This window comes from Herpailurus yagouaroundi, unplaced genomic scaffold, assembly GCF_014898765.1.
Source record: "Herpailurus yagouaroundi ecotype Mexico unplaced genomic scaffold, PumYag 222, whole genome shotgun sequence".
NCBI classification, from domain to species: domain Eukaryota; kingdom Metazoa; phylum Chordata; class Mammalia; order Carnivora; family Felidae; genus Herpailurus; species Herpailurus yagouaroundi.
The window spans coordinates 16149784-16176556 of NW_024412453.1; the positions used below are offsets into that span (position 1 = coordinate 16149784).

Here is a 26773-nt window from a genome sequence, read left to right on the forward strand (position 1 = left end):
AAGAGACCAAAGTTTTGATAGGGTGGACGTGGTGGGGAGGTGGGGGGGACATTCGGGCTGGCAGGCTTGCAGGCTTTATGGAAGCTCCTTAGCCCGGGCCACACGCCTGTCTCTGGTGGTTTTGGGGGGTGAGTGAGGGGGTGGGTGCGCCTGGGTGGCTTGGGACTGCAAGTGCGCCTCATCTTTCCATCCTCGTGGCAGTGTGTGCAGGAGGTTTGTGGGGTGCCGTGGGTCCAGGCCAAGCCAGTTCCATGCACGGGGGCCTAGGCTCACTGTGGCTTAGGCACAGGAGGCGCTCAGAGATGATTGCCTGTCACAGTGAGGAAACAAGGCGTAGGAGAGTGGGGGACCAGTCTGGCTGGGGTAGGAGGAGGCAGGGGCCCGGTTCCCTTTCAGAAGCCTCAGCCCTGCTCTCCCATGACTCTTGGAGGGGCTTGCTGCTCCCCAGGCAGAGATCTGTGAAGGTCAGAGCCAGGAGAAGGTCTTGGTCCCTTGGCTATCTATCCAGCCCCTTCCTCTTCCACTCATGACTGGGGAGACTGAGTCACAGAAGGGGGTGGTGACCTGTCCAAGCTCCAGGTGTGGCATGGACGTGTTTGGGAGCGGGGAAGTCTCATGCCATAAGAACTCTTGCCAAGTCACCCCCCACCTGAGAGCTCCCAGGGAAGGGGTAACCGCGGCAGTGACCCTCCACTCCCACCCCCCTCTTAAAACCCAGGAAGAGGCTGGGGAGCTGGTGAGGCCCATTTTGCAGATGGGGAAGGCAAGGCTGAGTGAGATCCAGTGCCTTGGAACCACACAGTGCAAGGCCTCTTCCTACTCTGGGCCCTGGGGTCCTGGTGACTGCCCCCCTGCGCTGGAAGAATAAGAGCACCCAGGCCCTGAGGCTGCATTGGTATCTTAGCCCCCATGCCTCCCCGGGCCAGATATCTCCTTCCCTACAGGGCTCCCCAGCAGGAGGGAGCTGGACCAGCCAGGAAAAGGGACCCAGCACTAGCCATCAAGTCCTCCTCCACCCACCACTTCCTGCCTTCTAGGCTCCACCCCTGGCTCCTGATGGGTCCCCCTCCCCCGCAGAGCAGCCCCCGCCCCTCCCCAGCATTGCCCCTGGAGGAGTTAACGATGCCCAGACCCCACGGTGCCACTGGCCAAGGCTGACCCTGTAATTACAGCGGTTAAGAATAGCTTCGCAGGGCCAGCAAGGCCTGGAATTTCTCAAATCACTCCCAGATGGGTGGCCAGGCCAGTGTCCCGCCCCCTCCTTCCCCCCACTCCTGGCCCCTGCCCTGCCAGGCCACACCCTTGGCAGAGGAGTGGGGACTCTCCGGCCCTCCGTGAAGCTGGTGGACCAGGGTAGTGGTGGCATATGCCCTGCCCCCTCAGGCTCCCTGGAGGGTTAGGCCTGCTGAGTGACTGGGACTGAAGATGTCCAGGGTGTCAAATGTGGGGATAGCCGTGGATTTCCAGTATACCCGCCCTCCTCTCTCCCACTCTCAGTTTCTTTTACAGCTTTTCCATCTCAATCTGAGCAAAGCAGTGTGTGTTCTTATAGGAGCTAGAGGGGGCCAGGGCTCAGGCACTCACCTCTCCCGGTCATCTCCTAGGAAGAGCCCAGGGCCCCCCCGCCTCCCAGGGGCCCCTGTCACAGCCCCCACCATCACGTGTGGAGCATACCTCATCAAGAGTAGGGGAAGAGCAGGACATCAGGGGCCTATGTGTGAAGCCAAGCTCAAGCAGCAGGTCCCTCAGATGTGCCAGGGGCTGTGTTCAGTGCAGGGTGAAGGTGGGAAGGTAGGCAGCATGGCCTGGCACTGAAGGAGCAGCTCACATTGTAGACTGGGAGATGTAAAAATGCCGCCTGCCTCAGTCCAGTGCTTCTGGATGGTGGAGTGGTCAGCTGTACCCATCGTCAGCCACAGGCAGGTGGGGATGTCTCTCCTTCGGTTACTTCAGAGGCAGCGGAGGCCAGAGAAGTTGATCCTCTGTTGAGAACACCCCAGCAGCCAGGCTGTGCAGGGTGGAGGCTGGGGTTCAGTTTCTGCTGCTTCCCACTGCGGAGCTTCTGCTGTTCACAGTGGCCCTGCCCCTCTCCTGGACGCCCACGTGGCTGGCCACCCCATCCTGGGCCAGGGAGCCCGTGTTGGGATCCTATCCCCGCCTGTGGGGAGCAAGCTGCCAGCTCACCTCTCCCAGGCTGTGGTTCTCTTCTGGAGAGGATTTGCTGGGCATTAGTGGGAGCGTGTGTAGCCCTTATGGCACAGGGCCTGTGGCAGCAAAAACCCAGCAGTCAGAATTGGCGTTTCCCTACATCTGTCCCTGGACCCTGCCCCAGAGCCTTGGGCATTGTCCTGGGTAAGGGTTGGTTCTTGGCTTGGTCTCCCACTCTGCCCCTGCCCCCGCCCCACCCCTTCATCCCCTAGCTCCTGATCTGCTGGTATACCCCAAATCCCTTTTTTGGGAGGGCTGGAGTAAGCGTTTAGCCCCTTTCTTTAGGTCCCGCCCCCCCCCCCCCCCCCCCGCCTCCCCGCCATCCCACTAGGCCAGGTTTGGCTTTGCAGTGAAAACATTTATTCAGCAGCCACGCTGTGTTCAGCAGCGGCCCGTGGGCCCACAATGGCCCCTTTGACAGGGCTGCCGAGGGGGAGGGCAGGCCTCGCCATACTGCTCCCCTAATGGGACCCAGGCTCACAGGAAATCCACCTGGGCTGCCGCCGCTGCCTCAGGAAGAAGGGGCCCCACCCAGGCTCACTGCCACCATCCTCTGCTGCCCGACACGACCCACCGCCCACCTCCTCCCTTCCCATGCCAGAACCCTCAGCAGCCACTAATTGAATCCAGAGCCTCGCGTGGCTGGGCCTGACTCGGCGCTGACATCAACGCCCTGAGCCACAGGGCCTGCTCCCCAGACCTGACTGGGCTGCGTCCTTCCAGCCAGGGTGAGGCTGGTGAGGCCCAGGGGCCATGACCCACAGAGGAGACACAGGCACGGGGCTTCGGGGAGGCTCGGTCAGCAGTCACAGCACCTCTCTGAGGCTTCAGGGCCCACTTTGCCTCCTGTCCCACGGTCATGGGAGAAGGTGCTGTGTATCCGTCCCTGTTCCCAAGCTTCCAGCACCCAGTCTGGGCCAGAACTGCACTCTACATCCTTGGCCCTGCCCCCACACAGCCTGCGGCTTTCCTGGAAAACACTCCCACTTCCGGGGTTTCTGGAAAGCCTGGGCACATCCCAAATGCAGAGAGTAAAGGGGCATCACAGGGCTACCAGGCCTTCACAAGCCAGGCTCAGACCTTTTGTCCTGTCCCTGGGCCACCTGCCCCAAACAGCCCTGGCTGGGTCCCTTCACAATCACCAGAGGATTCCTGACTTTCAGGATCCATGCTGCCCCTCCAAGCTGCCTTTCTGCAGCTGGAACAGGAGGCCGGGAGCAAGCTTTCCCAGCCCGAGCCCATGTGGAAGGGCATCAGGACTGCAGGCAGGGCTGGGCTGTGTGTTGTGCCAGGCCCCGGACACAGGCTCCTGCTGCAGTAGGCGCACTCCCTCCTCAGAGGAAGGTAGGCGGTGAACTGCCTGTCAGGCCCTTCCCTGAGGAGGAGCCCTTGCAGACCCTCTCGGTCTTTCGGTCTTTATCTGCTACGAGCCCTCCCCAGCTTCACAGGGGCAGTACAGTTCCTGCTGGCTGACCACTGGGCCTGGGCAAGGTAAGGCTGCCCTCATGTTCCTCTTCTTCAAGGTTAGGAGCTGCCCAGCTCCCGTCTGGCTCCGGCCTGCATCCCAGTCTCAACAAGAGACTGAATCAGGCACCCCAGCTGAGGCTGGGCAGACACAGCCCAGGGCAGGATCCTGGGAGGGCAGGCCACCCTGGCATAGTCCTCAGCGGCAGCCCTCCCACCCTGGGGGTTCTGGCCTCCTGCTTACCTCCACACCCACCCAGGTACCCTGGGCCATGCCAGAGAAACACACTCATTTCATCTTTTATTTTTTTACAAAAGGCCTTCATATCATTGTTTGTCTTACAAAAACCAAAGTCCTTGTCTCTGAGTTTGAAAAACATTTTCCCAGAATAAGTGGGAAAGAATCTCTTATAAATATATTTTTAAAAACCAAAGCAAAACATGTTCCTAAGCGTCTGTCTTTCCAGTTTCTTTTGTTCCTTTGCTCCTTGGGGCCGAGGCTGGGCCACATGCCCCATCCCCAGCCTTTCTCTCCCTCTGCTGTCTTTCTGGGGGCTTCCTTCACTGGCCCCCAGGATCTCCTGGGAGGGGGGCCTGGCAGCCCTGGGCCTGTGTTACCAGCACACGGCAGGGCCCACCCCACCCTTCCCCAGGGAAGGTGCATGTTGCAGAGAACCGGGCAGATGCCGTCCTCGTAGGCACTCAGGCATAGCGCCACCTTAGAGGTGGTCACCTGCGTCCCAGGATCTCACAGATGAGGAGACTGAGGGGCAGGATCTTGCTGTGGTCACACAGCCCTCACCTTGATGTGTCCTCTTTGTAGGGATCCGAGAACTTCCTTGGTCTGGCAGCAGGAGGGTGCTGGCGGGTCCAGCAGGGCTGAGAGCCTGGCCTGGCAGCCTGTCGCTTCGGGGCTTAGATGTAGGGCTTAGTGGGGAGGGGCCCCTGGGGGCTGGCCCCCGGGTAGCCCATGAGAGGCACCTCACACTCTGGCCCACTGGGTGGAGCTTCCCCACCGCCCTCAGTCGCCTTGGGGCCTGGCTCCAAGGGGGCCTTCACCCCCTCCAGCTCCAGGGGCCCAGTCCCTGGCCCCACCTGTCCTTTGCCGTGAGTGGCAGCCGCTGCCGTCCGTCCCCGCCGCACACAGTAGGCTGCCCCCACGGCAGCCAGTGCGGCCAGGAGCACTGCAGCCAGGGCGGGAGCGATGAGGAGCGGCAGGTTGCCCTCCCGGGCCTGGGTGACAGGGGCATGGTTGGAGCGGACGGCTGGGGGTGTGCGGGCCTCCCCACAGGCCTCTTCGCCCTCGGGCACCCGCCCGGCCCCCAGAAGCCTGACGCAGATGGAGTAGGTGGCGTTGGGCCGCAGCTGGGTGACTGTGTACTCAGCAAGCGAAGCAGGCAGCCGCAGCGTCACCGGCCGCTTGTCGGGGCCTGACAGGTTACGGTAAGTGAGGCGGAGGCTCCTGAGCTGCGCAGTGCTGCCCTGCAGGTAGCGCTGCAGCCCCACGCGCAGGGAGGTGGGGCTCGCTGGCTCGATGCCAAGGGGAAGGGGCTGTGGCGGCTCCGGTGTGGCCAAGGCGGGGCTGGGCTGGGGCCCCTGCCTCACCCGGCTCTCGCAGTAGAGGCCCGTGAAGAGCTCAGGGCACAGGCACTCCAGGTGGCCGTGCACTCCCAGGTGACAGGTGCCCCCGTTGAGGCAGATGGACGCTGGGCAGTCCTGGGGCCTCGGGGGAGCTCCCAGAGTGGGTGGGGCGGCAGGTGGCAGGCTGGGGGCCTCCGTGGCAGGCTGTGTGGGGCTGAGCCAGGTGGGAGCTGGACTGGAAGGTGAGAGAGTTGGCCCCCAAGCCATGGGCTTTGTGGTGGGTGCCGTGGCCGTGGTGGTGGTGGCTGGGCAGCCAAAGTCAGCATATTCAAGGTCTAGGAGCAGCCGGCCAGCGTTCTTGGGTGGGAAGTGGCAGCGTGTCTCCTCCGGGCTGGCCAGTGCCACGCGGCTCTCCCGCACCCAAGGGCCAAACCAGCTCAGGGGACACACGCAGTTGAAGGGGTTGCGGGCGGCCGCCAGGAGCCGCAGGCGGGGGAAGAGGGTAGAGAGCTCATGTGGGAGCGCCTGCAGGCTCAGGTTGCTCAGGTCCAGCTCTTGCAGGGCCACCAGGCCGGCCAGGCTCTCGGGCCGCAGCTGGGCAATGCGGGTGTTACCGGCCAGCCGCAGGCGCGTCAGCCCCCGGAGGCCCCGGATGGCCGGCGGGACTCGCTCCAGCTGGTTGTCGGACACATCCAGGTCGTGGAGGTTGCGTAAGCGGCCAAAGAGCCCCTCGTCCAGCCGCCGCAGTCCCAGGCCGGCCAGCCTCAGTGCCTCCACGTTGGCAGTGTCCAAGGTGCCAGGCTCCAGGGCCGGGAGGCTGTTGTGACTGAGGTCGAGCAGCAGCAGGCGCGGCAGGTGCAACGGGGGCAGGGCCCGCAGCTCGTTGTCCTGCAGCTTGAGCTCCAGGAGGCTGTCTAGTGTGTCAAAGGCTCCGGGCTGGATGTGGCGGATGCGGTTCTTGCCCAGGTAGAGGCGCTCTAGGCGCCGCAGGCCGCGGAAGGTCTCGTTGGTGATCTCGCGCAGCCTGTTGGCAGTCAGGTCCAGGTTGCTGAGGTTGGCGAGTGGTTGGAAGACCCCGCCGGGCAGGCTGGCGAGCTGGTTCTGTGACAGGTCTAGGAGCTGCAGCCCTGGCAGGCTGGCAAAGCTGCCTGCATCGAGTGTGGTGATGCCGTTCTCGAAGACGTAAAGGCTTGCCGTGTCAGGGGGCACGTCCCGGGGCACTGTGGTTCCCTGGCGGGCGGCACAGAAGACCGTCTGCGGCTGGTTGCACTGGCAGCCTGTCGGGCAGCACTGCACTCCGGGGACTGGGGCCAGCAGCAGCAGCAGCAGTGGCGGCAGCATTGGGGGCAGAGGGATTCTGGGGTACATCTTCTGGGTCCTGGGAGCAGAGAAGTGGTAGAGACAGGAGACCATGAGTCAGGGACCCAGGGGAGAGCCACGCCAGGAAGGACCAAGAAGGGAATTCCCAGCCCCCTTCGTCACTCCCTGCCCCCAAATCTGACAGCACACAGTAGTTATGAGTCAGGTCCCCAGTGCCCCGGCCTCGTTCCTGCCCCGGCCCCATCAGTCTCTCACTGAGTGACTTCGAGCAGTCACATGACTTCGTTAGGCTATCAGTTGCTACTTCCTGCGCTGTCACCAGGGTTTAGTGGGCTGATGTGCGCACAGGGAGGCTGGCCCCCAAACACTCAGTGATCATGAAAATCCCCTTCTCCTTAACCCCAGCCCTCTTGCCTCTGCGGCTCAGGGAGAACACGTGGTCAGAAAGCATCAGGCTCTGTGCCCTCCCTGCAGTTCCAGCCCCACCCCTCCTCCCCCCCTCGCCTCTGCTGAGGTGGACAGGCCAGGAGGGAGCGTGGTGGGTCCTAGAGCGGCAGCCCCTCCCCACAGCGTCTGGGAGAGAAGGGGCGGGCAGCCAGCGCGTAAGCAGAGAAGCTGACTGCCCCGCGCCGCTGGCCCCTGCCGCCACGCTCTGCGTCCTCCAAGTGAGAGAGACTGCGGCGGGAAGACTTCACACGGAAACTATGGGATCGGTGTTTTTCCACTTATGAAGTCAGACCTGCCCCATATGGGAGCTGAGGGCCCGCCAGGACTTGGCCAGGGTGGGGGACGCTCCTAGGGGAGGGGGCAGAGGAGGGCCTAAGCCCTTGGCAGGTGTCCCCTGATCTTCAGATCTCTCATCTCTGAGGTGTGATGACAGATCTAGAGGTGGGGGTCCTGGCCTCCCCAGACTGACCCGGGGCGGATGGAGGGACACTGGTTGCGGGGTGGCCCCAGAAGCAGGGCTGGGCCTAGAAACATTCTGCAGATTGGTTTGTCTGCTGTTTCTTGGGGTGTGCTCTGGCCAGAGCACTGAGAATGAGGAGCGGCAGGCAGCTCTTCCCCTTGTTGGCACACTGAGCATTTATGGTCCCCTCGCGTGGCACCCCCAGCAGCCACAGCAGGTGGAAACTATTCTCATTGCTCCCAGATGGCAGGAGAGAGGGGGGCTCCAGGAGGTGCAGTGATTTGCCATCCCACTGCCGGGAAATCTGAGCCGGAGCCCAGGTCCTTAACCACGTCCAGGTGCAGCTAGGCCTGCAGTCCATGATGGTCCTGCCCTCCTGATGTGGGGCCCAGTCCTGCCCGGGGCGGGGTGGGGGGGGGGGGTGCTCCCTCTGCTGTTCTGGGCCCCAGCTCGTAGTTGGAACTGCTCAAGACAGAATGGGGCCACAGCACGGGCCCCCCTTCACTCAGGCTCCTGTGAGGAGCCCAGGGGCCACCCTAGCAGCAGTCCCCACTGTCTGGGCCCCTAGAGTCCCTGAGAGGCCAGCACTCCTCCCCTCCAGGCTCCTTCTGCTCACACAAGGGCCTTTTGTGCTGGGCCTCAGCCTCCCCTTCCCCCATGCCTGCCAGCCATCAGGCCATGGCAGGTAACGTGCCCCCCACCCCAATCCAGCCTGTGTTCTGCCCCGCTGCCCTCCGTCGGGCTCCTCCCCCAGGAACATGGGCTCCAGCAATGTGAGGCAGAAGAGGGGGGGCAGGTGGTCCCAGGACAGACTAGACAAGTGACTGGGGAGACCAGCTCTAGGTAAAGGCCTGCTGCCCAGGTTGGGCCCGCCTAGGCCCGGCCTGCCTGCAGGGTCCCCTGTGCCAGGGAAGAGGGGCCATCGGCCTCTGCCCCCCTAGTTAACACCGATGACCACCTTTCACAGGCTAGCCAGGAAGGCCTTCCTCAACCTCCAGCTGGTGCCCCTTCCCTGGCTGTCTAAGGTCCTGGCTCTACCATCCCCACCCCGAGGGGAGGCCCTGCCTGCTCCCGTGTGTCCCAGAGCATGCCTAGCTCACCTTTGCCAAGTGAGTGCTGGGGCAGGGCCTCGTGCTGAACCTCAGATGACGCTTGGACCAGAACCTGGAAGGCTTTGTGCCCCTGCTGGCCCTGCCGGCACCGTCCCGAGGGGGCTGCGTGCACCGCACCCAGCCTCCTCCCCGGAGTGGACCCGTTCCACCCTCACTGACTCAGAAGGCAGTGGGTGTGGCCTGGCCTCCAGATGTGGGCTGTGTGCGACCCCCACCCCCCACATCCACGTGTGGGGTGAGCCGCTTCCCCCTGAATCAGCCCTCCCCGTGGGGCCGGCAGGGTCAGGAAGGGAGCAGCCAGGCTCCAGGATGGGAGGGGACCCTACACGTGGCCACCCCTGTGGCTTCAGCTCCCTCTGGGTTTTGTATAAGGTCGTAGTTAAGAGCTCATGCTCCAGTCAGGCAACCTGGGCCAGGGGCATCCCAGCCATGAGGCCATAGACTGCGTTTTTCTCTCAGAGCCTCTGTTTCTCCGCTGTCTGCCCAGGCGTTTCAGGCAGCACCTCCTACGACTGGAAGCGCTTAAACACAGAGCAGCCGGGCGTGGCCCCTGGGGGCCTGGGGTGCATGCTGGAGGGTGTTCCCCAGTCTACACGGAGGAGGCATCAGCCTGGGCTCTGGGCTTCACTCCAGAGTCTGTTGGCCCTTTAATCAATAAAGTCATCACGGGGGAGGGAGGCAGAGACGCTTGCTGTAGGTCCGTCTAGCCATAGAGCGGCAATCTGGCCGAGTTGGTGGGGAGCAGGGGCTGGGTCACAAGAGCAATCGGCATCTTGGGCTGGGAAGACCCCAGCAGGCAGCAGCTAGGATGTAGAGCCCTGCTCCACCTGCCCAGTGAGGAGTCAGCATGGGGGCTTTGGGAAATGGGAAGGTGGGTGCTGGTGGCTCTGGGGGCTCCGCCGTGGGCTGTCCTGGCACCAAGAGGAGACCACAGAGTCCCCAGAGACCACAGAGACCCAGAAGGTGAAGACTGACCATGGAGGGGGTGGGCAGTAGAGCTACAGGAGATAGAGACCTGAGTGTAGGCCCAAGTTCAGCCCCTAAGTAGCTTCCCAAGTCCCTGTTCACTTCTGGGCCTCATTTTCACCCCAGCCCTGCCTCACTCTCTGGAGTTGTTCTGAGCACCCAGAGTTGTAGTTGTGTGTTGTTCTGTTTGTTTTTAAATGGGGAAGTTCTTTTAACAAGTTCTGGGAGTGATTCTGCCTGTCTGGGCTCGTTCTGGTGTGTGTGTGCTTTGGGGGTGGGGTCTCTCATGGGAGGTCACGGCTTTCCTGGCCATTACAATTCCAGCAGCTCTGAAGGACCAGGGGCCTGGGCTTTGATATCTGATCTGCTGACCCAAGGCAGGGAGGTAGGACCTTTCCCTCTGCAGAGGGTGAGGGGAGACTTTTGGAGGCAGCCCTGAGGCTTTGGGGGGTGGGGTGGGAGGAGGGCAAAGGGTCCAGGTCTCTTCTCTTAAACCTGGACTCTGCAGACTTGCCTTGACCTGGCCCCACCGTGGTGTGATGGAAAGAGGCAGGAAACAGAGGCCCAGGCTCTTGCTGCTGGCCTTGCTGCCCTCCAAGGGACAGTTGCTGGGATGGGGCTTTAAGGTCCCACTGTCCGCAGTCCCAGCCTGGCTGTATGAGAGCCTGGCCATGGCCCTTTACTTCCCTTCCCATCTGTGAAGGCGGGGAGTTGGGAGGGGTCCTGGTTATAGCGCCTCATTGTCAGGGCTGTTTAGTTTGTTCTTGGAGCGCATGCTAAGTGCTCAGTAAACATTTGTTATTGAAGGTGTTACCCATAAAACCTGAGCCCTGCCTTCTGCACATACAGGGTGAGGATGCCATGGTGTGAGGGGGGTTTTGTGCCACTTTCAGCACAGACAGGAGGTCCCTTGGGTCCAGGGGAGGCTTCCATGCAGAGGCTGCCCTCTGTCCTCCACCCTTGGGTGTGGGAGAGTAGGAATTGGAGAAAGCCGACTGATGAGGGGTGTATTTAGTTCTGGCAGTGGGTGGGGGAATGAGGTGACCTTTGGCCAGCCCCCCTTCAGCCTATGACCTGGAGGTGGGGAAAGGGAGCAGAGGGAGGAGCTCTCAAAGGGATCCTGGTGCCCCCACCCACCTGTGAGTGTAGGGGACACCTGGAGGCACCCACTCACACACAGGCACTGGGTCAGGCAGGGACTGGTGAGTGGGTGGAACCCAGGCATTTGTGTGACCACATCAGACCTTAGGCTGCTCATCTCACTGCTCCTGGGGAAGGCCACAAGGGTGGTGAGGGAATAGGGTTGGACAGATGAACAGATGAGGCCAGCACAGCCCCTTCCTGTGCCAGACACTGCAGAGTGGGCGCAGGGGTCAGGTGCTGCAGGTCTGACCCTGAGACCCTGAGACTCTGGGCCTCTGACTCCCAGTGCTTCCCGCCCCCCGCGCCCCCCCCGGCCGCCCCAAGCTAAGTACTGCTGGCCAGGCCTGGCAGCAGCCCAGCCCAGGAGTCTGCCAACCCCCCAGGCAGGCGGGGACCATGCCGGCGGCCAGGACGGCTGGCTCCGGTTTCGCTGACGTGTCTGAGGAGGCTCAGAGCCTGGGCTGGGTCCGCCTATCTCCCCATCCCTGGGGCACAGCAAAGCCGAGAGGTCAGAATCTCTGTCCTAGGCCCTCAGGGGAAGGGGCTGAGGTGGGGCTGGGGGCCTTAGTCAGACCCTGTGATGAAGCTGGGAGTCCGTACTAGTCTCCGCCTCTCTGCCTTACTCTGTGTACCTCCCCAGCCAGCTCTGCTCATTCTACAGATGAGGCCCAGACACCACTTCATGACCCCATCCAGTTTCCTTCCCTTTCTGGGTTTCTGATTCCCACCTATAACCCAGAGGTTTCTCAATCCCAGCTGCACATGAGAATCATCTGGGAAGCTTTGGAAAGTTCCTGATGCCCTCTGCCACCACCACTACCACCCCTACCCCTAACCTGGGGCAATTAAATGAGAACTTCTGGGATAAGGCCCCAGCAGAGTTGTGTAGGAGAGGCTCCTTGGGTGAGTCGCCCCTACAGACATTGGGCAGAAGGTTGCAAAGGGGGACAGTCTGGATGTCAGTCTTCTCTCCCTGTCTGGGGAGGGGTGTGGACCCCCAACAAATGTGGCAGGTGTGGCTGGCTGGCTGGCAGCGCTAGAAGAGCAGGAGCTGGGCCCTCCTCCCCACTGCCCCCACTCCTCCAAGGCAGGAGCTGCCTGGCCCCAAGTGGCTGCCTTCTTTGGCACCATGGATGACTTGGCAGCTACCAGACCTGTCAGCCCAGGGCTGGGAGACCAGTGACTAAAGCCATTCTGCTCAAGTGGGCCCTCAGGGCGGCGAGATATGTCATTTCAGTCAGGAGAGGTGCCACTCTGTTGGAGACGACACCTGCTGCCCCAGAAGCTATTTGGTGGCTGCAGCCCAACTAGAAATGGGCCAGTCCAGATGCTACCATCCGCACACACAGGTGTGATGCCACGGGGGCTGGGCCCAGTCAGATGCAGGGCTGCCTTGCTGCCCTGTCCCCACCCAGGGCCAAGCATTCATCAAGGAAGGCCCTAACCCTGCAATTAACCCTGTATTTGCCAGAGGAAGACCTTAGTCACCAAGGGAGGTCACCAGCCCAAGCCAGCTGGGCCCAGGTTGTCTGGGGCCTAGGCAGGGACTGAGAAGTAAGTGGCCCTAGAGGGGTCTTGCCCTTCTCATTTGCCGTGCCCAGGGTACTCAGTTTCCCTGTGGCAGAAATGGCCTTTTCTGGGGTCCACGAGTGGCTCAGGGGAGCCACAACCCGGTCTCCTGTGCCTGGGTCTCTCAATTCTTACTGCTGCCCGTCCAGGCCCAGGGCCAGTAGGGGCCCCAGTGACTGCCCCAGCCCCAGCCCCTTCTCAATGCAAGCCAGTTCTCTCCCTCTTTAATTAAATCTCTCAGGCAGCCGCAGAGGAATGTCAGAGCCTTATTACATTCCCCTGGAGGAGACTGGTTGGGGGACCATCCCCAACCTGGAGAACTGGCCCCTTGCCTGCCTCTACCCTCCAAAACCAAGGTGGCTCAAGGAAGCCTGCTTCAGCCTCCTCATACCCAGAGAGGCTGGAATGAGGAAAAGTGGGGGAGGCTCGAGGGCCTGGCCGGCCAGGCGGACCAGCCAGCTGAGGGAAAGCAATCCGGCTGACTCTGGAATGTGGAAACCGATAAAAGGAAGAAGGCTGAGCCCCTGTCCGCCTGTGGTGCACTCAGACTCCCGCAGCACCCTTGCCCGCCCCCAAACACAGCCCTGTTCAGTCACGCGCGCGCAGACACATGCCCACGCCAGACACACGCCCATTGGGCTGTGCTCTGACACACACACACACACACACACACACACACACACACACACACACACCCTCCCCCTTCTCCAAGAAATCTTGCAAATTCCACAGCAGTGAGGGGAGCTGGTTTTCTTGGCAGTGCAGAGCCTTGGGCTCCCTGGCTCAGGGAGGGACTCTTAAGGGGAGCTGAGGGGGGCTTATAGGAGGGGTCACTAACCGGGTTAGGTGGCACTGTTGCCCTTTCCAAGAGCTCAGGGCCTGCCAATGGTCAGGGATGCTTCTGTGGGACAGACTCACCCTAGCCTTCTCTCTGGTCCCCAAGGGGGCTGGCTGGCTGGCCTGCTGAGGTGGGAGCTGCCTCCTGGGCCCACCTGAGACACCATTTTCCTTTTCCCAGGAGCTACCCAGCTCAGGGATGGGGTTCATTTATAAGACCCCATGGGAACTCAACTATCTTTACATGGGACTTGTTCCAGCCCGGCCCCCCCCCCGCCAAGGCATTAGTAGGGGTGTCAGGAATGGGAGTCAAGAGACTGTGGACCCGTCTCCTGCCCAGGGCATCTCCATGCCTGCCGGAGGAGGCTTCCTAAGGAGAGCACGGGTCTGGCTTTTTGTGTTCAATCCCTCCTCCCCCATTTTCAGAGTGTGGAGAAAGCAAATGCCCTGGGACAGCAACCCCCCACTGACCCCATCTGACCCTCTGGACCCACAGGTCCCAGGGTGGCTGTTTCAGTCTGCAACTGGGGGAGGTGGGGACAGGCAGTGCCCAGGCCCCCAGCCTGGCACGTGTGTGCTCATCCCCCCTCCCTGGGCCAGATAATGGTCTGGAGGGAATCCAGCTGGGCTGCTCATTACCAGAGCCCTCTTCCTGCCTCTGACACTCTGTTTACAGAAGCTCTGGGGGCTGAGTCCCCTGGGAGAAGACAGCCAGCCCAGGGGACTGCTCTCCCATCCCCCCACCCGCCTGCTTTATCCCTTTTGGGCCTTGCCAACAGCTGGGCCCATGCTGGACTTCGCTACCCTCTGAGTCAGTTCAAATGGACCGCACTTGGAGGGCACCCACCTAGCTGCCCTTCTATGCTCCCAACACTCAAAGTCCAGCTGACTGGGAAGGAACCTTTAAATTTTAGTACAGTTACCCAGCCCCAGAAGCTTTAGGCCTGGAGAAGAGGGCTCTGCGTCCTCGTGCCTCTTCCAGAACCTCACCTGCCCTTGCCAAAAGGCAAGCGGGGGGGACACTGGGACCCTCAGGGCCATTTCTTCCTTCCCACCTTTCAGACTCCACCCCTGGGCCCCAGCAGGAGAGGCAGTCAGTGACCCTGGTGTGGTAATCTTTAACGAATGGGGGCAAGGCAGAATGGTTGGCACCAATTGCCTGGCCTGCCAGTGACCACAGGGGACCTCAGCAGCCCTCAGGCCCCAGAGCTGCCAGCCCAGGGACACAAAGGACTAAGCTGGCTCCAGGCCATTGGGTTCATAGCCCAAGCAGAGCCCTGTCCGTGGCAGAGGCAGAGACAGAACACCCTAATATCTGGAAAATGAAGGGCCCGAGCCAGCCAAGGTCTGTCCCTCGTGACCCATGGGGCGTCAAATACCTCGTAGCCACCCCCGACTCCTCCTCAGGGTTGCATGCCTATTGGCCCCCTGCTCTGCCCTGGGTGACAAGGGTCCTCAATACCCAGGCGGCCAATCTGCCCAGATCTGCACAGGGGCACGGAGGGCTCCAGGCCCAGAACCAGAGTGTCCCACTCCAGGAGGTAAAAGTAACCCAAGACTATGGCTTGGCTATCCCCTCGAAGGGGTTTGATTCATAAAACTGGTCATGCCGGAGGGCCCAGCCGTGGGAGGAGGAAGCGAGGGAGGGGGTGTTTATTTTGTCTGCTCGCAGCCCTGCCGGCTACTGGCCCGTGAGCCTTGTGCGCGCGCGCGGGTGCGCGCGCGGCCGTGGGGTTGTCCGGGACTACAGGAGGAGGGATCGACTCGGGCGCGGGCAGGGGGTGCACGGGGCCCGCCCGCCCTGCGCCCGGGTGATCGTGCGGGGCTGGGGTCCAGGTGTCGGTCCTGAGTGCGTGTGCGCGCGATAGGGGGGGTTCGCGCGCGTGATCGGCGAGTTGCACAGTCCGCCCCCTAGCGCCCCCCCGTCTCCAACCGCAGCGCCCCAGCCCGGCAGACACTCACCGGGCGGCGGCGGCAGCGGGAGCCGGGCGGGGTGGGCCGGCCGGCCTGGAAGCGTCCTTGGTTCCAGGGTCCCGAGGCAGCAGCGTCGGTGTCTCCCCGCCCGGGGTTTGGGCTGCGGAGTCGGCTGGCTAGGAGGCGGGTCGCTCTTTAAGGGCCGGGGGCGGGGCCGCTCCCCATGGGGCGGGCCGGGGCGGGGCCGACAGAGACCCGCCTCCTCTCTCCGCTGAAGGGGTCGTTCCGCCAGGCGACCTAATACTCCACCTCCTGACCGAGGGAATCAGGAGTCCCGCGCTCCAGTCTGGTCTGCCACTAGTTCGCCATACAACCCTGGGCGGGCCCCTGTTTTTCGTGTGAAAAAGAAGAGAATATCGAGGCCAGGAGTCCCAAACCCGGATGCCTGTGACACAACAGGCAGGTGATATAAGGGTAATACAAACTTGAGGAGCTGACCCCAGAGTTTGTGGGGACCTGGAGAGGCCGGAGTGGGTGGGTGAGGGTTGGTGTAAGGGCCCTCTGACCCCTATGACCTGCCCCAGTCTGTGAGAGTTGCAGGTTTTTCAAGAGAAACTGGGAATCTGTTTTTTGGTTTTTTTTATGTTGATTTTTTTTTTTTTTTTTAAGGTGTTAAATACAATCTCTAATGCCAAATCTGAGTTCGGGGGTGCTTTTAGCCATGAGGGCTTTCAGGGAGGTGAGCATCCCTGGACCACATTCTCCACATTTTAGATGAAGGGACTGAGACGCAGGAAGGGAAGTGACCGTCTGCCCAGGGCCCCACTTTTACCATTGTGCTGGATGGGGTGGGATGAACTGGGAGGTTGGGCCTCACACTCAGTGAGGGGGGCCTGGGTGCAGCTGATGGTGGCCCTTGACAGGCAGGAGGGGTGGGTGCCAGGGACTGGACTAGTCCAGAAAAACTCCCTGCCTTGGAGTATTCCAGGAAAATTCTCTGCCCTCTTGCTCCATGTTTGTGGTCAGAATCATGCCTCAGAGCCTTTGGGGACCAGCTCAGCTGCCAGCTTCCAGAAGGCCTCGGGGTACCCGCCATCCCCTCCAGCCTGGCCTGTATTGCATGCTTGTCTTGGTATGGAGATGTGGGGCATGACTTGTGAACCTCTGCTCCTGGGCCAGTGCTGGATCTCTGGTGTGTTTCATTTGGCTCGTTTGGGACTTTTTAAAACTTTGAAGCCATTGCCAACATTGAAAAATCCGGTGGTTTCACATCAAAACGGGACTTCCCAGCTTGCCCTTCAGTAGGAACTCTGGGCCAGGGCCGAGGAGTAGCTGCCCCCTCTGATGGAAGCCGGGGCTCACTGGCCACCCCCGTCCCCACAACTCCCAGGTGTCTTCCACCAGGAGCACTCCACCCGCTCACATTCCTGAAGCATTTGAGTTTGCAGTGGGTACTGTGTGGCTTCAGTGAGATGGCCCTGTGTTCCCTAGAGCCCTCAGGAGGGTCCACAGATGCCCCTGGGGGGTGGTGCTGCAACCTAACCCTCCCTAAGGAACAGGACTTTGTGACAGGCCCCCAAGCTTCTCACCTCCCTGTCCGGTTGTTGCTGATGGAGAGAGCCCACACACCTGCCTAAAGGGTGCATCCCTTACCCCAGTGCTGGGCCTGGGCTTACACATGCCATGCTACTACTCACGCAGAGGTTCACAGGCAGCTTCCAGGGGACCCCCTCCCCAGTTTTTCCATTCTCCCCTCATATGGCATCAAGGTACCCCTCCCCTTGCCCCACTTAGAACCTGGTTCTAAGGGAGTGTGGGGCTAGGCTTGGTCCAAGGGGGTCTCGGCTGCCCAGCCTGGGTGACACGGGCAGATCCAGGAGATCTGGACCACTTTGGACCAGTGGCCAGGATATCTAGGTTGGTGGGTCTGAAGGGGAGAGATGCGCTGCCAGGGAGAGCCGGAGAACTCTTAAAGCAGCTTTTCCTGGCAGGCAGTACTTCCTTTGCTAATTGCAGGAATATTAGGAAAGCTGATGAGATTATCAGGCACCAACCTCTCCCTCATGTGACCTGGTATCTGCATCTTCTGGGACTTGGGCCTGGAAGTAGGGGCCCGCTCTAGGCTGTAGACCTTCTATGACTTTGGGTCTGGGGCAGACCCCTGGACCTGGGCCAGAGCCCTTTCCAGTGGCCAGCCCAGATGCCAGCCCTGCCCCATACCGTGACAGCCGGAGAGGTGCCAGCTCTTACCACCTTTGGTGGCCCTCTGCCAGGCCGGAACTATGTTCTGCATTCCAGACCCAGACCTGGCTTGGATCTTTTCACAAGGCCAGGGGTCAGGCCCGTGCCAGCTGTTGGCCAACCCTTGGGGCTGGGTGCCATGACCCCATTTCCTGCCCTGTGCCCGTGGACGGCTCTGCCTGAGGCAAGGAAGACTGGCCTGACCTGTTGGGGGAGCCAGCCCTGCCCTCCTTGACTTCCTGCCCCCACGCCCCCCAGCACCTGAGTCAGTGGGCCGGCCCGTTGGGGCTGACGGGGTAAGGGTGCAGGGAGGCCAGGTGGAGCATCTCGAGGAGGTCGGTGTGGAGCACGGATGAGCCGTCTGTGCCACTCACAGGCCCGTTCCCCAGTTCCTGCTAAGGTGACAGGGGCGGGGTGCCTCAGGAGTCCCTCCGTCCCAATTGCTCTCTGACGGTGCCTGGAGCCCATCATTCTCATTTCTGCCCTCTCCTGTCCATCTCCACGTGGTGGTCTCTGTCCTGTCCCCCTTCGCTTGAGACATGCCATCAGCTTCTTGTTGCTTGTCCATTGGAGGGAGGCAACATTCCCCTCCTCAGGTACCAGGCCGCGTTCTGTCTGGCCCCAACCCACCCCATCCTGAGGCTCAGCCCCTCACCATCACTGCCCAAGCCATCAGCCACATCGTCCTTTGCCCTGTTCCTCACACCGTGAAGACCGTGCATCTGCCTACCACACCTGCAGGGCCTTTGCACATGCTGCTCTTTCTACTTGGAACCCTCCCCGCTTGGTTGATTCCTCCTTACCCTTTGGGGCATAAGGAACACCCCCCTCCCCTGTGGCCAGGGTCTGGTATCCCGGCTCCCTGCTGGCTGTCCTCAGGGAACTTTGCCTTCACGTGTTTTGTGCGTTGGGGGGAGAGGGAGCTGCATCTGCCTCTCAGGCCAAGCTGTGAGCAACTTGAGGACAGAGGTGGGGTCTTTTGCACTCACTTCTGGTCACACCTGCAGGCTGAGCCAAGGGCTGGGCATTGGTAATTTGACAAGGGAATGAATGGGAATGGATGAGTGAGTGAATGAATGAAAGTCTTGTTGGGGCTGCTGAAGGGACTTGCTTCCATCCCCACTGGAGCCAGCATCAGCATGGAGGGCCATCCTAGGTCACACACCCACCTTGTCCCCCTGCCCACCTGCTCCCCCACAGAGAAGGCAATAGACCAGGTCAAGAAAGACAGTTCTGAGCCCGGCTCACCCTACCGGCTCAAGGTAATTAGAGCCCTTGTTACTCACAGGTGGCCAGCCCAGAGCACTCCAGGAAGCTGTGGAGACACCCACGGCCCCACCCAGTTTCCCAGCCCACTCTGTGGCTCCCAGCAGGGTGGGGAGGGGGGGTGGGCAGCTGGCCAGAAGGGGACAGACGGGTGGGGTGGGGGAGCTTTGTTGCCTGGGTGAGGGTTGGATGCAGCTGCCACAGCTGGTGACCTCTGACCACTGGAACCATGATGAGGAAGGGGCTCTGTCTGAGGGTGAGTGGCAGCATTGGAGTGAGAGTCCAGGCTTTCGGGTCCAGGGACATGAAACTAAAACCAAGAGAAGAAACAAATGGATGAAGGCACCTGTCAGAGTTCTCTTAGACAGTGACAGCCCATTGGCCACAAAGTGGCAGGGACGCTGGGGTGTATATTCCCAGCCACTGCCCCCCCACGCAGAGCCCCACCTCAGGAACAGAGTGGGGACAGCAGGGATGCACTGTGGTGAAGGAGGCCCTGCTCCCAGCCCCTGGCTTAGGCTTGGGCACAGGGGCTCGAAGTCATGCCAAGGGAGGTTCTGAGTCTCTAAGATGTCATCAGGAGCCTGGGATAACTGAGGAGGTGGCCCCCAAACCTTTGTGCAGGCCTGGTGCGCCCAGGCCAACTGCACTGGGCAGGGTGTAGGTAGTCCCCGGTTCTAGCACGCCTCCTCCTCTTCCCTGGGAACTCTGGCCTGATGCCCAGGTTGGCCAAGGTGGGACCAGAGACAGAACGTATGTGGTGAGCCAGGGATGGGACTTGGTGAGCTTGGGACTGAGGTGTGGAAAGAGGGGCCTGCTCCCTTGTGCCCAGGGTCCATACAAGTCCTGGGATGAAAAGGGTGGGCAGATGGAGGGTGGGCAGGGCAGGAAGGTCTCGGACATGGGGATGTGCTTGGCATGTAGTCAGCACAAGGAGAGAAGAGTAGCCGGGACAGGCTAGATGCAGCTAGAGGGACCGTCTCAATCCTAGCCAGTGGGGTGTGTGGCCTGAGCCCCTGTCTGGGGTCATGAGGCCCCCCACCAGCCGCCCCTCAGGCACAGTGGCTGGCCGCATCCTGCCTATCAGCCCTCTCTCTTAGGTCTCTGATGCCCCTCCTGGACCCAGACACCGGGCTCCTGGTCCTGGCAGGAAAGGTAAGTGAGAAGCTGGAGTGCCCACCCACATCAGCCCCCCAGGGCGGCCAGGCCAGGCCCCAACCTTCGACCTAGCTGGCCTGCTGGGAGATAGCAGGACGCCCTCCACCTCTGCCAGGCTGAGTAGCCTTCAGGTTGGCGTGACCGTAATTCCCAAGAATGTCAGCTTTGTGGACAAGGCCAACAATCAAGCAGTGTTAGCTCACAGCGGGCGTTCTGTAAGCCCCGAAGCTGCCCTGTTCTTACTCCATGTGCAGTGAAGTCTACCGAGGAACTCAGCCCAGAGCGCGGGGGTGGGAGCCGGTGTCTGATCTGGAGCACATGCGAGGCCACCAGGGCGCGGGTGGTGAGTGGCGCTCAGTCTGGGCTCCTTTCAGGGTGATAGTCAGTTGTATTGCTACGAGGTGACCCCGCAGCAGCCAGCGCTGAGCCCAGGTAAGCCCTGTTCCCTCCTCCCCGTCCCCCTGCCTTCCCTCCCCCACCTCCCTGACTCTCTTCCCATGCTCCCCACCCCCACATCTCCCCACCTGTCTTCCCATGCTGTCCCCCACAGTGACGCAGTGCCTCCTTGAGAGTGTGCTGAGGGGCGCGGCTCTTGTGCCCCGGCGGGCGCTGGCTGTCATGGGCTGTGAGGTGCTCCGTGTCCTGCAGCTGAGTGACACGGCCATCGTGCCTGTCAGCTACCACGTGCCTCGCAAGGTGAGGGGGACCTGGGTGAGGGGCTGGGAAGGTCTAGGGGGCCTAGACCTGACTGGCCACGTACGTCCCCATCTGCCAACAGGCTGTGGAGTTCCATGAGGACCTGTTCCCGGACACCGCAGGCTGCATCCCTGCCTCCGACCCCCATGCCTGGTGGGTGGGGAGCAACCAGCAGGTAGGGGCCCTCACCCTTGCCCTCCAGCTTGGCTGGCCACTCCCAGCCTCCACCTGCCCCACGCACGACCCCACAGTCCAGCTGTATGAACTCAGCTGCCCTGTGTCTCCCTCCTTGTCAGTATCCCCTGCCTGGGACACCACGTTCTTCTCTCAGGTGCAGAAGGTTAGCCTCCACCCAGCTCGGCGGCCCCACCTCAGCTTCACTTCCTGCCTGGTGCCCCCTGCGGAGCCCTCCCCGGACCAGGCCCAGCCTGCAGACACTCCTGCGGGTGATGCGGATCCCAGCGTGAGTGCCAGGGCGGTCTTCCTTTCCTCTCCATCCTGCCACCATCCTGGTGCCTAAGTCAAAGCTGCCAAGTGTGTTCGCCTGCCTGAGGGTCTCTGAGCCTTTTGTAGTCATCATCAAGCATAACAGAGACAGAAACATGTGAAGCACAAAGAACTTCATGCTGTTCTCCAAATTGAGCAAACCCTTAAAAAGCCAGACTTTCACAGAAAAATCTAGGTTTCTGTTTTCTCTTGAAGTACTGGAAGATGTTAACCATACGGGGCCTGCCTGTTCTCCTACCAAGCCAGGAGTTGGCAGCTGCCACCCACTGTCCCCACAGTCTGAAGTTTAGCTTGCCCTGCATGTCCCACAGCCTGGGAGGTGGGGCCCAGAGTGATGACCCCAGTGCCCCTTTCTCTCTGGCCAAGAAACTGGGGGCCTGCTGGCTGACCCAGGGTGTTTCTCCCCCAGGAGGGCTTCTCTTCCCCTCTCAGCTCGCTGACCTCCCCCTCCACACCCTCCAGCCTGGGGCCCTCGCTCTCTAGCACCAGTGGTATCGGCACCAGCCCCAGCCAGAGATCCCTACAGAGCCTGCTGGGTAAGTGCATCAGGGCAGGAGCTAACCCAGTCTACATCTGCTCCCCTCCTGGTGGGGTCACCTGTCCTTGTGGGATGGAGTAAGTCTGCAGTAAGAGGGCAGCCTCGATGTTCTCTGGAGGCCTGGGCACAGGTCATGCACCATCCTGCTGTGATGTGAACAGGCAGGCCGGTGGGCAGGGCATTCTCATGTAGCTCCATCCCTGCCGCCTGCCAGGCCCCAGTTCCAAGTTCCGCCATGCTCAGGGCACCGTCCTGCACCGAGACAGCCACATCACTAACCTCAAGGGGCTCAACCTCACCACGCCTGGAGAGAGCGATGGGTTCTGTGCCAACCGGCTTCGTGTGGCTGTGCCCTTGCTCAGCAGTGGCGGGCAGGTGGCTGTGCTCGAGGTGAGAGACCCCACTCACATGGTGCCCTCCCAGGGCCCTGCAGGAAGTTAAGGGCATTGGGTACCCACACCAGCTCATACTCTCTGAGCACAAACTATGTGCCAAGCACCTGCCAGCATCCCCTTTGATCTTCCCAGCTGTCCTGCGGGGATACCACTCTTATCCCCATTTTACAGATGGATGAAAGCAGTGAGGCACAGAGAGGCTTAGTGACCTGTCAGGTCACACAGCTGTGTAAGTGGTGGAGCTGGGATTCGAACCCAGGCTGCCTGAGCCCCCAGCCTGAGCTCTTTCCACCACTCCACGCTGTCCCCCTCGCTTCCTGGGACACAAAGTTGGCGCTTGGGGCTCAGAGCACAAGGCGGCTGAGGCAGAGAGCTTGGGCCACCCGGCAGTGGGGCATCAGCTGCAGGAGGTGGGGGGCCCAGGCGTGCTGCTTGCCCTGCAGACCCTGGGGACCGAGCTCTCCTGCCTGTTACTGATGGGCCTGCGGGTGGGGTTACCTCCCACAGCTGCGGAAGCCTGGCCGCCTGCCCGACACAGCACTGCCCACAATGCAGAATGGCGCAGCTGTGACTGATCTGGCCTGGGACCCCTTTGACCCCTACCGCCTCGCTGTGGGTAAGGAGGCTCAGCGCTAGGCTCAAGGGAGGGCCCAGGGGTGTGAATGAGGGTAGGGGGAGCCCAGAGGTCTTGGGCACAGCAGTGATGAGCCAGCACTCTCTTCAGGTGGGGAGGATGCCAGGATCCGACTGTGGCGGGTGCCCGCAGAGGGCCTGGAGGAGGTGCTCACGACACCTGAGGCCGTGCTCACAGGTCAGGTGGGCCAGGGTGGGGGCTGGGAGACAGGCAGTGGCTCCTGAGGAACTCAGCATTACTCCCTGCCTCACCCCCAGGCCACACAGAGAAGATCTACTCTCTGCGCTTCCACCCGCTGGCAGCCGATGTGCTGGCCTCCTCTTCCTATGACCTGACCATTCGGATCTGGGACCTTAAGGCCAGAGCTGAGCGGCTGAGGCTGCAGGGCCATCGGGACCAGGTAGGACATCTGTGGGAGCAGGCGTCCAGCCACAGGCTGCGAGGCCGCCTCTCACACCCATCCACACCTGCCTCCAGATCTTCGGCCTGGCCTGGAGTCCCGACGGACAGCATCTGGCCACTGTCTGCAAGGATGGGCACCTGCGGGTCTATGAGCCCCGGGGTGGCCCTGAGCCCCTGCAGGTGAGCAAGAGGCAATGAGGGCAGCCTTCAGACCTGACTGAGGGTCCGCTGCTGGCCCTCATGTGCTGTATCCCAACAGGAAGGCCCAGGGCCTGAGGGGGCCCGTGGAGCCCGCGTTGTCTGGGTGTGTGATGGTCACTGTCTGCTGGTGTCCGGCTTTGACAGGTGAGGACTCGGGACTACCATCCCCACACCCAGACTTAAGCAGCTAATTGCGTCCTTTTTCCCCAGACACGCATACACATGTTAGGCATCAGAAGCTGTTCCTGCTGCTCACTTATTGGGTGCATGGATGGATGGATGGGTTGGTGGGTAGGTTAGTGGATGGATGGGAGGCAGGGAGACCCGGAGGGATGAGAGCCATACCTACTGCCTGGAGCCCATGCCTGGCATGGACCGGGTGAAAAGCATGAAACAACCAAGCCTAGTGGGGAGGCCCGAGGGAGAGTATTTGGCACATTGGAAGAGGAATCAGGGAGGGCCTCCTAAGGTAGATGTCATCTGAACTGAGTCACAAAGGAGCTAGTAGCCAGAAATCCAGAGGAGAGGGCATTCAAGTGTGGGTGGAAAGGCTAGGAGGCTGACCAGCCTGGCTGGAGCAGAGAATGACAAGCAGAATATGGGGAGAGAAGTACAGACAACAGGCCACAGTGGCCACGAGATCCATGCTGGTGGAGGATCGGAGAACAGCAGAGGGAGCATTAGTAGGGGATGAGGCCAGCCGGTTAGGCCACTGTTGCAGGAGACCGGAGACAGTAGTTCTGAGAACTGGATCAGGAAAGAGAAGGGACAGAGGCACTCCTCAGGTGTCCAAGCCTGACAGGATCAGGGTCCTTGCTAGAGTCCTTTCCCTGACTCAGGTCCCTGCAGCTCTAAGGACCTGCTTCTGCTCCTGGGGTCTCCCTTGCAGCCGAAGTGAGCGCCAGCTACTCCTGTACCCCGCCAAGGCTGTGGCCGGTGGCCCTTTGGCAGTGCTGGGGCTGGATGTGGCTCCCTCAACCCTGCTTCCCAGCTATGACCCGGACACCAGCCTGGTGCTACTCACGGGCAAGGTGGGCTGGAGCGTGCAGGCGGGGGTGGTGGGCAGGTGAAAGGTGGGGAGAAAGGCAGCTTTAGCTGGCTGCCTCACTCTTGCCACCCACCCAGGGCGACACCCGTGTGTTCCTATACGAGCTGCTCCCAGAGGCTCCTTTCTTCCTGGAGTGCAATAGCTTCACATCGCCTGACCCCCACAAGGTGAGCCTGTGCGCCCTCCCTGGTCCTCCTGGTGGGTGCGACACAGGGCTCCCCTGCCCTCTCCTGGCCAGATGGGGAAGTGCAGGGGCCTGTCAGGTCAGCAGGTCACTGGGCCAGGGTGTGCCCAGCAGCTGTCAGGAGCTGGTTGTTAAACTCCACCATTATTAGAAATTAAACTATAAAACCTTAAGTTATATGAACCTACAAGTAAATTACATTGAAAACCTAGGCAGTAAACATTCAATGTATCACTTCTTAATTATTTTACCTGATTTTATGGTTTTTTTGTGCCGTCGAGGCTACTTACACCTGTGGGCTCTGCCAGTGGATAGACTAGATGCTGCTACCACACATGTGTTCCCCATCCTGCATTCAACAAGTCATGTTGGTGGTGAGAAATCACCATGGTGGGTTTTTACAACATGGAAATAGGCTAGTCAGAGCTACAAAACGGCTTTTTTCCTCCAGAGAGCTACTTGTTAAAGATTTTTTAAAAATGTTTTTTATTTATTTTGAAAGAGAGAGTGTGTGCGTGTGTGTGTGAGTGGGAGAGGGGCAGAGAGAGAATCCTAAGCAGGCTCCGCACTGTGTGCTCAGAGCCCGATGCCAGGGCTCAAACCAATGAACTGTGAGATTGTGACCTGAGCCGAGATCAAGAGTTGGAAGCTTACTGACTGAGCCCCCCAGGCGCCCCTCCAGAGAGCTACTTGTTAAGCATCTGCTAGCACGCTCCCATTCAGGGATGGGCCTTGGTTCTGGTGGTCCTAAGTAGGTGTGTTGGCAGTCTCTGGGGGTGCAGGTGTCCACTCAGATCCCCCTGCTCTCCAGGGTTTCATCCTCTTGCCCAAGACAGAGTGCGACGTCCAGGAAGTAGAGTTTGCCCGATGTCTGCGGCTTCGCCAGACCTCCCTGGAGCCCGTTGCCTTCCGTCTACCCCGAGTCAGGGTGAGGTTGGGGGCCTGACACCCCAACACCTAGTCCTCCTTCCCAGTACCTGTAATTTTTCTTTTAATCTTTATATACATATATTTATTTTTGGAGAGCGAGAGAATACGTGAGCAGGGGAGGGACAGAGAGAGAGAGAGTCACAGAATTCAAAGCAGGCTCCAGGCTCTAAGCTGTCAGCACAGAGTCCAACGCAGGGCTTGAACTCACGAACCGTGAGATCATGACCTGAGCTGAAGTCGGACGCTTAACTGACTGAGCCACCCAGGCGCCTCCCCACCCCCACCAGTCCCCATAAAAGGGGCTTTGGGGCCCGACTGGCCCTGTCACCAAACTATCCCACTCACTGCTCTTTGGGGTGCCTGTTCCCTTATTCTGCTGAGATTCTGAAACTGGCAGAAACCCCAGAGTGGGCCCCGGATCTTACCTTACCCCCTTCCGAAGGGATGCTGATGCACCTTGGGCCTCTGGTAGGTGCCCCAGGGTAGCCCCTTTGTTCTTCCCTACAGAAAGAGTTCTTCCAGGATGATGTGTTCCCAGACACGGCCATGAGCTGGGAGCCGGTGCTCAGTGCGAAGGCCTGGCTGGGAGGTGCTAATGGGCAGCCCCGGCTGATCAGCCTACAGCCCCCCGGCATGACCCCAGGTAGGCTGAGGAGCTGGGGGGGTGGCAAGTAGGAAGCAGGGAAGTGAGTGGGGGGGGGGGGAGGGCTGGAGAAGGGGTCGAAAGGTCAAGTCCAAGATTTCCCCCCCCATCTCCCTGTCACACAGAAACCTCTGATGTTTCCAAGGATGGGGTGTTTGCATTTCCAGGCTCATACTCTGAGCCTTTCGAGGGCAGGGCCCAGGGTTTGTGTTTCCATCACAGTTCCCACTCCTGATGTGCACACATACGCTACATGGTGCCCACGGCAGCCTTGTGAGCAGAGGGTGGGGCAGCTGTTATTACCCTCTCTGGGGTCTCCGCCACAGGATTCCCTAGGGAATGGCACCAAAGGGTTGGGCAAGGAGTCCTCACCGAGGGGATTCTCTGATGTCTGATGCCTGTCCCCTCCCTACCCCAGTGAGCCAGGCACCCCGTGAAGCCCCTGCCCGTCGGGCCCCGTCTTCAGCACTGTACCTGGAAGAGAAGTCAGATGAGCAAAAGAAGGAAGAGGTAGGTAGGCATGGGAGGGGGTTGACCAGTATGGCGCACACAGAGTCCTGGCCGTACCTAATGACTGCCCTTCGGTTGTCTGTCCGACCCAGGCTGGGACAGGAGCCAGGGTCGCACACCTCTCTTGATTGGGCAGCTTACTGGGGGAGACCTTCCAGAGCCCTGAAGTGGACCCATGGGGCACAGGACTCAGGAATCCAGGGAAGGGCAGAAGGAGGCCCCCCTCTGGCCTGGCCCATCCCAAACAGAGCCAAGGGTTTGGGACCCAAGTGCATTTGGGGCCCTGGTGCACATCTGAGCATCTGAGGCAGTGTGCAGACTCCAGTGCTGCGTGGCACAGAGTCTGTCTCTGGCTCCCTAATATTGGTCGAAGTGTATTTTTTTGTGAAAACCATCCCC

The 26773-nt window shown here is 60.9% G+C and overlaps 2 protein-coding genes across 4 annotated transcripts in view; one reads left to right on the forward strand and one right to left on the reverse strand.

Moving 5' to 3' along the window:
* Nucleotides 1-26773, forward strand: part of CORO7 (coronin 7) — a 57521-nt gene that overhangs the window by 29791 nt on the left and 957 nt on the right. For both annotated transcript variants that reach the window (XM_040459154.1, XM_040459155.1), the window contains 17 exons: nt 19629-19683; nt 20061-20118; nt 20237-20382; nt 20465-20557; nt 20714-20845; nt 21299-21425; nt 21642-21817; nt 22330-22438; nt 22547-22633; nt 22714-22856; nt 22934-23038; nt 23118-23203; nt 23949-24090; nt 24185-24274; nt 25103-25219; nt 25729-25864; nt 26283-26374. In XM_040459154.1, coding sequence (XP_040315088.1) covers nt 19629-19683; nt 20061-20118; nt 20237-20382; nt 20465-20557; nt 20714-20845; nt 21299-21425; nt 21642-21817; nt 22330-22438; nt 22547-22633; nt 22714-22856; nt 22934-23038; nt 23118-23203; nt 23949-24090; nt 24185-24274; nt 25103-25219; nt 25729-25864; nt 26283-26374 — 1894 coding nt within the window. The remainder of the gene's footprint in view (nt 1-19628; nt 19684-20060; nt 20119-20236; nt 20383-20464; nt 20558-20713; nt 20846-21298; nt 21426-21641; nt 21818-22329; nt 22439-22546; nt 22634-22713; nt 22857-22933; nt 23039-23117; nt 23204-23948; nt 24091-24184; nt 24275-25102; nt 25220-25728; nt 25865-26282; nt 26375-26773) is intronic.
* On the reverse strand, nt 3961-15211 carry VASN (vasorin). Of its 2 annotated transcripts, none has more exons than XM_040459156.1 (2): nt 15070-15211; nt 3961-6631 (listed from the first exon to the last, which is right to left on the reverse strand). In XM_040459156.1, exon 2 carries the CDS (start codon nt 6619-6621, stop codon nt 4588-4590), a length of 2034 nt encoding a protein of 677 aa, XP_040315090.1. In that variant the 5' UTR covers nt 6622-6631; nt 15070-15211; the 3' UTR covers nt 3961-4587. The 2 variants fall into 2 exon arrangements, with proteins under 2 accessions (XP_040315090.1, XP_040315091.1); XM_040459157.1 differs by lacking the exon at nt 15070-15211 and adding an exon at nt 8581-9278.